Raw genomic sequence first — 13,195 nt, forward strand, 5'->3', positions numbered from 1 at the left:
AAATCAAACCTTGCAATTTTGACATATTTGCCTAAAATAGAAGGGGAAAAAAAAAAAAGTCAAGCAGTCCAAAACCTACAAACAAAATCTGAAATGTCCTTCAGCACAATGTATAAAATCATGCTGAGAATGTGCTTGAAAAATAATTAGTTTTCAGAAGAGCAACTGTCATACTGGCATGAATGAGAATTTTTGTGGGGTGAGGGAGATGTTTAGAAGAAACAGTTTCCAGAACTTCATGACCATATATATATATATATATATATATAAGAAGCAACCTGTTGTGTGGAAAGACAGATCACTTAGGGCTAGTGGGGGAGGAAAAAGCACCCCCTCCCTGGCTCCAGTGAGAGGGCAGGGTGGGGATGGTCCAAGCAAGGGAGAGAGCTGCTGCTCCAAATATAAAAGGATTGCCTTATATTTCAGCCAGTCTAAGGCACTGACGACAGAAAATGTTAACTGGGGTAGGTGTTTTGCTTCCAGACTGTTGGGGAACGGCTCAAGACAATTGGACAGCATTTCTCTAACATTGCAGGGTCTAGTACACAAAAAAACAAACAAAAAAAAAGCCATCAGATTTATAAAACTTTAATGAGCAAACTCACAGTTCAATGGCTTTATTCCACATAATGACGTAGCCTGAGAGCGTGAAAGACTCCACGTTGACAATGTGTATATTTCCTCTTTCCGTGCCCAGATATAGCCATTTACTCTGGAAAGGCAGATGGCAAAATGTTATCCTGCAAAACAGAATGTGTCCAGAAACCGAACATTAGGAATCAATTCGTAATCACTTCACAAGGGCAACAATGACAATGGGAAGGAGGATGAAGATATAGAAAATATCTTAAATTTTAAATGCTAGCATTATCCACCTACAACTGAATGGAACCTCAAAATGTGCACTACAACTTTGCTAGCTTAAAAAAAAAAATACAATTTAGATGTTTCCCCAGTATCCAGAATATCAAATACAGTATTATATGCTCTCAAACAGAAAAGCTAACTTCTGTGTTACAATTTATTTTCTCCATGGCTCTAGGCTTGCTTCAAGCCGCAATATAGGCAGCTTCCCATATAACCCCACTGTGGCATGTACTGAGAAGAATGTAGTAGCCCAAGGCTCCCTGACAGAATTAATGAACAACCAGAGAAACTGACGTTCTTCTGGATCACATCAATGCCTGAATCAGAGAAAATTAACATTTAGCTTAAACACTATTTTATCTATTATATGGCATATAGGAGCACTGCAGTTTGACATTTTGAGCCAGCAAAACTAAAATTAAGTTACTCCGATCATACTGCTAAGAACAATGGTAAAATCTAAGCCACCATATCTTATTTCCAGTGACGTTCACCCAAATGAAAAATCACAAAAAACACTGGTGCAATTTTAACAATGTAAATCACACGGTGTTCCTACCATAAGTTTGGTTTAAAAGAAAAAAAAAACAAACTAACCCAAAGCATTTTTATTCAATATTTGAAAGTTTTTTTGAATTTATTTGTTTTTTTTTTTTTTTTTTTTTTTTTTTTTAAAGAAACAGAAAAACCTCAAACAACCCATACTGGAAGATTCACAAAAGTTTGGTGTTCTTCTCAGGGTTTAAAATGCCGTCATAGTAAAAACAAAAAACAAAACAAAACAAAAAAAAAAGATCCAGTACACCTAAATTTCCACAAAATTTATCTGTAAACCAGCCAACATAGTCACCACATTGCGCTGCCTTAGGAAACAGTCAGAATATATTCTCTGAGTAATTAAACGATTAATATAGTCTGTCAAAGTGAAACTAGCCATTAGTAAACTCATTCTTTCCTGGAGACGCACTGACTGGTTGAATACTGGCATGTTGGATATTTAAATGAGTTGATTCCGAGTGAGTTTACTAAACTGTTGGTTTCACTTTGACTTTGTTTGTTGAATTCTTTTCAAGAATATATTCTGATGACTGTGTCCTAAAGCAGCTTTTGTGAAACGTGGACCACTTCAGCTGCCTTAAACATTTTTTTTTTTGCTGAAATTTGGACACTGTCATTTGAGTTTAGATGCACAAAGGCTTTGTTTTTTGTTTTTGTTTTTTTTTTTAAAACATGAGAGTTTTAAGCACTGAGATCACCACCAAAGTTTGTGAATCTTGTGTTGTGGGCAGTCAGGTTTTTCTCTTAGAAAAAAAAATGGCTTCAAATATTGTTCCATACAATTTCTTTAGGTAAGTTTTTTTTTACCCAACTTATGCATGAACTAACTGTACTAGTGTTTATTTTGGATGTTTTTATGATTTTCGTTTCCATAAGAAAGATTCTTCTAGATATAGTAATGGTTGATGCAAAAACAGACACAGACTATACACCTGAACAATTTGGTTTTATGTATCAGTATATCTACCAAGTCTTCCTCATCATCACTCTTCCTAGGAAAATGAGAGCATATCAACAAACTCCAGTGGAAAATGAATAGTTTCTCTTTCTAGGAACAGGACAGGTTTATATCTGATTTTTCATTAAAATTACTGCAGAGTTCTTAACATGGGCAGCTTGCACTTCCGTGTCCGTCCCCCCGCCTCCCCCGTCCGTTTTACCGGACCCCAATATATTACACAAACTCCGTTTTTGGTGAAAACAAGGCCGCAGCATTTATTAATTTCCTTAACACAAATTAACATATTATAATTACCGGCACCCGAGCCGTCAGTGTTCACCGATCCTGTAATCCGGGCTTCCAAACAGGCGTCCGCCGTGATAAGCCAGTCCGCCACCATCTTTCGGCCCCCCGCCGTGCCATAGCCGGGGGGCCATTCCTCCGGGCTGCCCACGCCCAACACACGCCCCTTTTCTTTCCCGAGGACTTCGGTCCACCCCCGACCTTGTCCTCGAAGTCCCCCTCCACCTTCCGGCTCGGGTACCCCCGCCCTGCTGCGACTAATGTCGAACATATACAACATTTTATTAACATCCACCTCGCCCCTACTGCTCCCGAAGCTTCACGACCCTCCCCTTTGGTCCCTTCATTCCTGCTAGTCTGGGTGGGTGGGTGGGGAATATTGCGAGCGCTGTCCCGGAAAAAGACCGGGCTCAGCGCTCGCTGCTGGTAAAAGGGGGGCCCCAGCCTCGCGATATCCGCGAGGCTGACGTCACCCGCGTGATGACGTGGCGGCCTTGCCGTGCCGCGCGCGTCATCACGACGCTCCGCCCCCACCCCGAGGCCATTCAATGCGGCGGCCTTGCCGGGCCGCGCCTGCCATCGCGCCCCTCCTCGTGACCCGTGCCGCCCTCGCGTCGCCGCGCGGCCTCCCGGCCCACAGGTAAGCGCCGTCAGGGTGGGGGAAGGAAAACCGGCGGGGGGGCCCTCCCCTCGGCAAGCGCCATGTTAAAGGAGGGCCCTCCCCGCATGCCGCGACTCGGCCCCGACGTTCTGCCAAAAATAAGGTAGTTTCTTAAAAGATTCTATCACCAAGATATGTATACTTAGATTGTAATTTTGAAGAGTCACATATGTAAATGTAACATACTATCTTAGCAATTTTCAAAAGCCATTTATGTGAACTCTGAGGTAGATCTTAAAAAAGTACGCACGCGCGTACTTTTGTTCGTGCAACCAGCGCAAACAAAAGTATGCCGGATTTTATAAGATACGCGTGTCGCCCTCCCGGCCCACCCCCGAACCGTCGCCACGTCCCCGGACACACCCCCGGCCTGCCAACACGCCCCTCCCACCCCTTTTACGAAGCCCCGGGACTTACACGCGTCCCGGGGCTTTGCGCGCGCCTGCGGCCTATGCAAAATAGGCGCACCGGCGCGAGTGCCCTGCACGCGTAAATCCGGCAGGGCAACGCACAATTAAACTCTGAAATTTGTTGCCAAGGGATGTGGCTAGTGCATTTAGTGTAGCTGTGTTTAAAAAAGGATTGGATAAGTTCTTGGAGGAGAAGTCCATTACCTGCTATTAATTAAGTTGACTTAGAAAATAGCCACTGCTATTACTAGCAACAGTAACATGGAATAGACAGTTTTTGGGTATTTGCCAGATTCTTATGTCCTGGATTGGCCATTGTTGGAGACAGGATGCTGGGCTTGATGGACCCTTGGTCCGACCCAGTATGGCATGTTCTTATGACCACATATAGCCAATCCTAAGGGAGCCAAACTGGCTCCTGCCTCTAGGAGGATAAATTCTCTATACTCACACGAGAACTTAAATCCTCCCAAATGGCCCTCCTACCCTCCACTTCCCCCCTTTTAAATCTGCCAGATTAACATGTAGAAAACTTCATGCATTCAGCTGCTATGTCCCAAAACCATGGAATAAATACCAGCTCTTCACCTTGAAGCACGCTACCTTACCTTCAGGAAGCAAATGAAGGCTTGACTATTCAGCCAGGCCCCCTCTTAGATTCCATGACAAAGCCTTCCCTTCTTACAATAACTGCTAGAGCTCTCAATCATAAAATCACATTACTAATCCCAAAGGCTTTCTTATATAATGACTTCTTCTAAACTTCATACCTGCCTTGTGCTCATGCATCTGTGCCCTCACCTCTCTACTCTTACTCTCTATCAAGCAGACCAATGATTTATCACCTTTTGCTTCACCCCAGTCAACCACATTAATCGCCCCATATCTGATTTGACCCCCCTCCTTCATGGTCAATGCTACCATGACTATTGTAAATTGTGATGTAAATAATTGTAATTTTGATTATAATCCAATTTGAAATTTTCTTGAAGATATATATATAGATATATATATATAGAGAGAGAGATGTATATATATATATAGACAGAGAGAGAGAGAGAGAGAGAGAAGGAGAGAGAGAGAGAGAGAGAGATGTATATATAGAGAGAGATATGTAGAGATATATATATATATTTATACAGCATCATTGTACACTGGCCAGCTCACAACCAATGCTAAAAAACATACAGGAGAAGTAGCTAAAAATTAGAGGAAAAAATAGGAAGTTTTAGCAAGGACCTTAAAAGAATGATCTGAGAGAGAAAAAAAAACTGTAGCCTAGAGTAAAGAAACGCAAAGTGGAAGCAGTAGGAACTAGTATGGGAATGATCAACAGTATCAAATGCAGAAGAGAGGTCAAGAGCAGAATAGTTATGTAACCTTAAGGATTTAAGAGAAAACTGGTAACAGAAGAAAAAGATCCAAGACCATTCATGAGGTGAGGTCTTCCCAGCTGGCCCTTAAAGCTAGCAGATGGAAATTTGACTAGCAATCTGCAATGGTGGATTTCTAAGACATTCTCAGCTTTGTCCTCATATTTCCTTTCCTAAATATATTTCAAAAATTTAACATTTTGATATCTTGTAGTAGTAATATGATTAGAATATAATGCATCCCCTATACGTTCTATATCAGGGCTCAGGCAGACAAATAGGTGGTGAAATCCAAAGTGGATGCCGTATAGGTGGTCAGGAAACAAAGCTTAAGTCCGCCAGTTTATGATGTTCTCAGGAAGTTTTATTATAGTTGTATGATAATGCAGAGTTTATTGATAAAGAAATACATTAGAGATCCCCCGACACGGACCGCATTACAACAAACTGCATCGGGAGAGACCAGATCAAATAGTCGTCGTAAACACAATTTAGTAACGAAGCATTTTCAGGGATTTGTACACACGGACTTGCAAAACGGAGCTTATCAAATATTTACAAGCAGTGTCTTTAGAGAACAGCAGCTTGACAAACCCTGGGTGCCATGTCACCATGGTGACTAGACATTTAAGCTAGGCATCTCCAGATATCATCAGGCTAAAGAGGAACAAGCTACATCAGTGGGCTGAATAGGAGCAGGTGGCATCACCTAGGAACAAGGGGAAGGATTAAGATTAACTGCTGGAGAGAGAGAGAGAGGGAGGTTTAATGGCCTTTTCTTTGGGGTGCCCCTCCCCCAATTCCCACCTGGCTGATGGCTGCTAGATTACTGGACCAATTCAGAGATGCAAAGAAAATTTGATACTTATTCTTGACCTGTAAAAATAAATATTCACCCTCACCAGCACATGGTATATCACAAAGCTGACAACACCTTTTCCCATTACTGCTCAAAAAAGCAACCACATTGAAATCAAACCTTAAAAGTTGGAACTACAACAACAGCAACTGAACTGAATCTTGAAGGATTAAATTTACTATCTTCATTCCTAAAATGTGTTCAAATACTGAATGTTTGAATTTAGAAGGAAATTATACTATCAGATACGATGTAACATTTTTAAATAATCTGCTTTTAAGTTCCTGAAAAGTGGAATATAAAATAGTGTGGTGATACTGACTTGAATATTAATTAAAAATAACTTGTAATAATTAAAATGTTCAAAATGCTATCTTGCCAAAACCTGAAATGCCAGTAGACCTCAATTTTCAGAAAATGGCACAAATTACATCTTATTGAATGGCACTGTGTCTGACTGACTCCTACTTTTCCTAATGACATTTATGACATCATAACCACTACTCGATTAATCATTGGGTGGCAGTATTTCGAACTGGCTGCTCTGTGGTCAAGGTAATTAACTTGCTATGATAGAAATTTGAGTTATTTGATATCACATAATGCCCACTTGGGGGGGTCCTGCCAAGCACTACTCAGGCCCCCCTGCACCTGTGAATGGACCTCTACACTGCCAACTTCCTATTTACTATCTGAGTTCCTACTTGTTTTGGGGTAAGTACCCTGTCCACTAGCTATCCCCTGTTGGTTTCTAGTAACACTAATACCCCATACAACCCATGGGTGACAATTCCTGGAAATGTACCAACAGATCAAAAACAAAAATATGCTGGGAACAATCAGCCAGAAGAACAGAGCTAACAAAAAATGTTTATTAAATACTAAGGAGAATGAACAGAAAAAATATGTATCTTACAAACAGCCAACAAGTAAAATAAAAAGAATTCGTATAATTAACACTTTCTAGACAAGACTCACTATACTTAGCGCTAGTGTCTGGTAAGGTTCAGGAGAGGTTGTCCTCAAGTTTGTGTATAACTTGGACAGGACCTTGGCACAGATCTGATTCCTCTGCACTCCCAGGCAAGACTGAACTTCTAGCAAATTCTGGGCTAGACCTCACTATAGCGGGTTACTGAACAACCAATGTCAGCCCAAGGTACCAGATTCCTGATCAATAGCAATAAAGAATGCTTACTCATGGGGAGAGAGTTTGTACTGTGCAGTCACACAGGATTTGCATAGAATCCCTCACCTGCATAGAAATTGTGCATTTGACCTGCAGAATTCAGAATGGAGACCAGAAACCAGTAGTGCAGGCCGGAATGGATAAGTGCCCCATACAGGCAGGAAGACAAAGGAATCTGGGGGCCATGTTTGCCAAGGATATAACTTATCTGGCAGTATTCAGTGGCATGGCTATGTCACTGAATATTCACGTATAAATTTGCACTTTGCCGTGTAAGTTATAACAACCTGTGCTATGGCATGGCTAGCTTGGCTGGTTAACTAATTCGGCCAAAACTGAAAAATCTGTAGTTAGCCGCATAACTTATACGGCTAACTTGCTCCACCCCAATCCACCCTTTACACGCCCACAATTTATGTGGCTAATTTTGTAGCTGTATAAGTGACTTATGCTGCTAAGTGGCAGCTGCTGAACATAGGCACATAGTCAACAGCTGCTACTTAGCTGCATAATTTGAACTTATCTGGCTGAAAGTGCTTTGAATATTGACCTCAAATTAAAATTATGCTAATGAGTAATATTTCTAATCTATTATAAATGAATAACTACTTAAAGTTAATGATTATATTGTGTTATTTAAACAGTCTGCAGAATTTTAAAATATTATGCAAAGAATTTTTAATTATTTTGCACAGAATTCTCCCAGGAATACATGTTACAACATTATACCTTCTTATAGAGACTTGGGGAGAATGCATTCCAATACTAATTTTGGGATATACAGAAGGTTAAAATGTTTAGTCCTAACTGCCAGAAACTACAAAAGCTGAACAGCACAGCAGGAGTGAAACTGCCACCTGCCTGTCAGTTCAAAAATTGCAAAGGAAAGGCAATGTTACAGGGGAAAACTAAAAGATCTCAGTGCAAAATATGAAACCTCAACAGGCACAAAGCAGCAATTACTACTTACCTGATAATTTCCTTTCCTCTAAGGAAGACAGGCCAATCCACACAAGTGAGTTATGCCCCTCTACTAGCAGATGAAGACTGAATAAAATCTGACATCACAGACATATAGCCTTGCTCCATCAGCCTGCCAGTATTCTCTGGAAAAGCCAAACTGTGGAAAAACTGCTTATACTTGAACGTGACTATCAATAATCAGTCACTCATGCTTCCAACCAATAGGGAACACTGAGCTCAGATAAAAGAATGAACATTCACTAAACTGAAGGGCTGGCTAGGACACTTACCAGTCCTCCGACGAATAAGCTTGACCACCACCCTGCATCGTGTCCACATCTAGAAGGCGAACCAAAGAAAAGATCGGCAAGAGGATGGGTTGTGGATTGGCTTGCCTTCCTTAAAGAAAGGAAATTATCAGGAAAGTAGTAATTTCTCCTTCCTCTGCATTCAGGCAAATCCACACAAGTGAGATGTACCAAAGCTTCTCCCAAACAGGGTAGGAAGCTGCCTGAATTCCAGTCAACACCGCCTGCACAAAGGCTGCATCCTCCTGAGCATGATCGTCCAAGCGGTAATACTTGGAAAAGGTATGAAAGGATAACCACATTGCTGCTTGGCAAATCGACAGGAGACAATTGAATCTCTTTCCATGATACCACCTGAGCCCTTGTGGAATACAGTCTAACTCGCTTTGGCAAATGAACCTCGGTATCCACATAGGCGGCCGAGATAACTTCCTTAACCCAACAGGCTATAGTTGCCCATTTTGCCAGTTCACTGTTTACCTCCACCATGGAGCATCGTCAATCAGATTTCCGATTGACATCCAAGGTATGTAAAAGATGATACCCACACATCTCAATCCCTGTACAACGTGGGCGGGGAAATAGATTAATTCAAATGAAAATGCGAAACCACTCGGTAAAAAGGAAGGCACAGTCTGAAGATGTACTGCCCCTGGAGTCAACCGCAGAAAGAGCTCAAGAAAGAGCCTGCAGTTCAGAAACCAGATGTTCAGAACAGATTGCCATGAGAAAAACTTTTCAAGGTAAGCAGCTGTAAAGAGAGGCCATGTGGCTGCCGAAAGATATGGCCTAATTAAGATCCCACAGAGGCCCCTGTAGCCGCAAGGAAGGATGAAGATACTTAACTCCCTACAAGAACTGGGACACATCTGGATGGGAAGACAAAGGCCCATCATTGACTCGCTCCCTATAAAAAGCTAGAGCTACCACTTGAACCTTCAAGGTGTTAAGGGCCAAACCTTTATATAATCCTTCCTGTAAATTCCAAAATTAAAGGGATTTCCACTTTAATAAGCTGAGAACCTCTCTCCATACCAGGCTTTGAAAACTCTCCAAACTCTAATGTAAGCCAGAAAAGTAAAATTCTGGCCCGAAGCAAACAGGAAATCACTGCAGCAGAATAACCATGCTTCAACAACTGAGCCCTCGCCCTCTTAAGGGCCAAACCGTAAAACAAAATTAACCCAGATCATGTAGAATAGATCCCTGGTGCAACAGATCCTTCTGGAGCGGAAGTCAGAGGCTGCCCATCGGCAGCCTTTACAGATCGGCATACCATGGCCTCCAGGGCCAATCTGGAGCAACCAAAAGAATGATTTTGGTCTGTCTTGCAATCTTCCGAATGATCCTACCTATCAGTGGCCAGGACGAGAAAGCATATAACACCTCGCCCATGGCTACACTTGAACGAGAGCATCTTATTATTTATTTAAAACTTCTATTCTGCCAAACAGAAACCCATGTTAATTGGATTACAACAAAATTAAATACAATAAAAACAATCAATTCTATACACACTCCATATTAAAATAAAATTCTTAAATAAAAATTTTCAGTTGCTTGCAGAAAGTATCGATACCTAGTGCTTTTGGATCCCTTCTGTGACTAAACCACAGAATCTTCATGTGTCGAAAGTCAGTAGCAAACCTAGGCTCAGCGCTCCACTAGGAGCTGAAAGGCTTCCATTCTCCTGGGTCCAAACGCTTCCTGCTAAGAAAGTCGGCCTTTACATTGTCCTTTCTGGTAACGTGGGAGGCAGATATGTCTAGAAGATGTTGCTTTGCCCATGCCATTAGCACATTTATCTCCTCCAACACCTGTTGGCTTCTGGTTCTGCCTTGAGTGATGTAGGCCACAGTCGTCATGCACTATCTGCTAGAGCTGGACATTACTGGTGGGATGTTGGGGCAGGGTGATATATCCATGATGTGAGTTTTTACTCAGTCTCCATCTGCTAGTAGAAGTGTATAACCCACTTGTGTGGACTGGCCTGCCTGAGTGCATACGAAGTTCCTCATTTTGCTTCATAGGGCATCACCAAAACCAGACACCATCAGTTCTAAAATAAGGTAATCTGTGAACCAAAGTGAACACATACAAAAAAAGATTTTTTTTTTTTAAATTCAAAGCCAAAATAAAGATATTGTTTTAATTTTACCACCAATTTAAAAGATGTATATCAGCAAGACCTTAATGCCACATATGCTCCAATGTTCTACAAAATCTAGGATATTCATTTGTTTTTAAACAGGAAACAATATAAAATACATACTATGCCTATCCTGGGCAGCAGTAGAACAGGAAGTTATAACAATGGGGAAAAACCAGGATCACCACCACTATTTTCGGTGATCTGCTTCAACAGCAGCAAAATTAAAGAGAATGGTATAGAAGGGAAGAGATAAGGATTGGGAAAATTATTCCAATTCACTAAAGGGTAGATTTTCAAAGGGTTACATGCGTAACCCCCGAAAACCTACCCCTGCACACGCCGAGCCTATTTTGCATAGGCTCGACGGCGCACGCATATCACGTGCATATGTCATGAGGCTTTCAAAAATGGGCGGGCCGGGGCAGACCCAAGTCTGTGCCGGAGGTTCGCAGGCAGGCGTAACTCGGTGAAATAAGGTAGGGGGGGGGGGGCAGGGGATTTAGGTAGGGCTGGGGAGCTAAAAAAAAAGTTCCCTCCAAGGTCGTTCCGAATTCGGAGCGGCCTTGGAGGGAACGGGGAAAGCCATCGAGGCTCTCCTTGGGCTTGGCGCGTGCAAGGTGCACAAGTGTGCACCCCCTTGCGCGCGCTGACCCTGGATTTTATAACATGCGTGCGGTAGCGCGCGCATGTTATAAAATTGGGTGTACATTTGTGCGCGCCAGGTAGCGCACACAAACATACCCCGTGCGCGTAGGATTTAAAAATCGGCCCCTAAGTGTAACCATGCCAGCTGCATAAAAATTGATATCAGGCAAATGTTTTTAAAACTCAAATCAGAAATAATGCAAAATGTAGTCAAATTAATTATTCATACTGATATCCTCCAAAACAGTTTTTTTTTTTCCAAATGCTTGAGAAATATTACTCATTGCCAGAAAGCACCAGGTGATCACAAGAAGAAATCCTTTCAAATTCTTTTGGAACTGAAATAATGGCTTAAGGCAGTACGTCAAAATTTAGACTCCTATCAATGAATTAAATTGTTTCATATTAAAGATGTGCCAGGAATATTTTGTGAGCAGTAATGAAACATCCATGTGCAAGAGGATCAAAACCCCTGGGTTCAGTTCTGAACATTAGACGTTTTTATTGAAATTCTTTAAGAATTTTAAATAAATTCAATTTTTTTCATTAAAAGCATCTTAATTATTCCAATATATGACTACTACCACTGTCACACAGATTGCTGAAATACTATCTATTAGGTAGTATACAAATGCACAAAGACTAGTTCTGATGTCAAAAGGGTCATGCAAACTAGTAAAATGATTGCCACAAATAAAATACTTTCAGCATGTCCAGCCTATGAAAGTCTGGCCACTTGTAATACATCATAAGAACAAACTGCAATCAAATAAATCTAAACATTTAACTTTCTTAAAATAGGTAAAAAGTGCTATACATGCAAGCACCGTTGGCAGAATAAAAACATATGGCAGAGAATTAAAGTAATAGCAAATTTAATTTAGGTAAGAGACAATTAATATATTACAGATAATTTTAGGCAAGCATTAGTACTTCTATTCCCTAAAGAGTGAACAAGAGGGCTTTTTTTTTTTTTTTTATTACAAAGAAATCCAAAAGATTATTAGCATTACAGTGACTCACTGGTTACCTAGTTATAATACCTGACAGATTAAGTAGGCTGTTAAGGAGAAAAATACATGAAGATTATAGTAGTGTCACTACAAATAGGTGTACGTAGTCTTCTGAAGGAAAAACGAAAATGCTAAGGAATATATTCACTCAAATTATAATTTTGCTTAAAAAGTATGAATATTGTGAGATATTCAGCAAAACCCATCTGTTAGAAAGTTGACTTTCGCCTCAAAAGAGTAAGCTATTAACCCAGCACATTCCTATGCACATGGTGATTTACAAAAAAAAAAAAAGTGAGAATCATTGAATTTGCAAGACATGGTACCAAGGAGACCTCCAGACAGAGAATACTGAAATCCAGAAAAGTGCATGCATGGGAATTTAGGGGGATGGAGTCACTTAAGTTTCTGGCCAAACAGGAAGTGATCTCAAAGGAAAGAAAAGTCCTCTGGGACATGCAGTTCAGGGGCAGTTCCAGCACAGCATTCAATTAGAGTTAACTGGAGACCTGGAACCAACTGGGAGTTTTTGGCAGAAGGTAAAAGCCCAAACTGCTAGTCCAGAAGTGGCAGAGGAGAAAGACAACTGGGAGTAAGCAGGTCTTGAATGACAGGGCACAAGGAAGCCCTGGAGAAGTCTAGGAGCTACAGGGAATGCCAAATTGGTAGACTGGTTGTTTACCTAAAAAATATTGAGCAGCTTAGAGTACAATGGCTAAAAGCTGATGTGAAGAGCCATGCTAGCCTGGAAACGGAAGGTTTGGGGCTGCCTGTTTAAATGCCTTAAGACAGACATGGCCAACTCTGGTCCTCAAAAGAGCCACAAACAGGTCTGGTTCTCAGAATATCCATAATAAATATGCCTGAGATATATCTATATACAATGAAGGCAGTGCATGCAAATTTACTTCATGCATATTCATGGTGGTTATCTTGAAAACCAAACTTATATGT

At 41.1% G+C, this 13,195-nt stretch overlaps 1 protein-coding gene across 4 annotated transcripts in view; it reads right to left on the bottom strand.

Moving 5' to 3' along the window:
* The window catches only part of STXBP5 (syntaxin binding protein 5), a 1,098,992-nt gene that overhangs the window by 771,097 nt on the left and 314,700 nt on the right, over nucleotides 1-13,195 (bottom strand). For all 4 annotated transcript variants that reach the window (XM_029594044.1, XM_029594043.1, XM_029594042.1 and 1 more), the window contains exon 5: nucleotides 606-740. In XM_029594044.1, coding sequence (XP_029449904.1) covers nucleotides 606-740 — 135 coding nt within the window. The remainder of the gene's footprint in view (nucleotides 1-605; nucleotides 741-13,195) is intronic.

Source organism: Rhinatrema bivittatum, chromosome 3 (genome assembly GCF_901001135.1).
Source record: "Rhinatrema bivittatum chromosome 3, aRhiBiv1.1, whole genome shotgun sequence".
Classification (NCBI taxonomy): Eukaryota; Metazoa; Chordata; class Amphibia; order Gymnophiona; family Rhinatrematidae; genus Rhinatrema; species Rhinatrema bivittatum.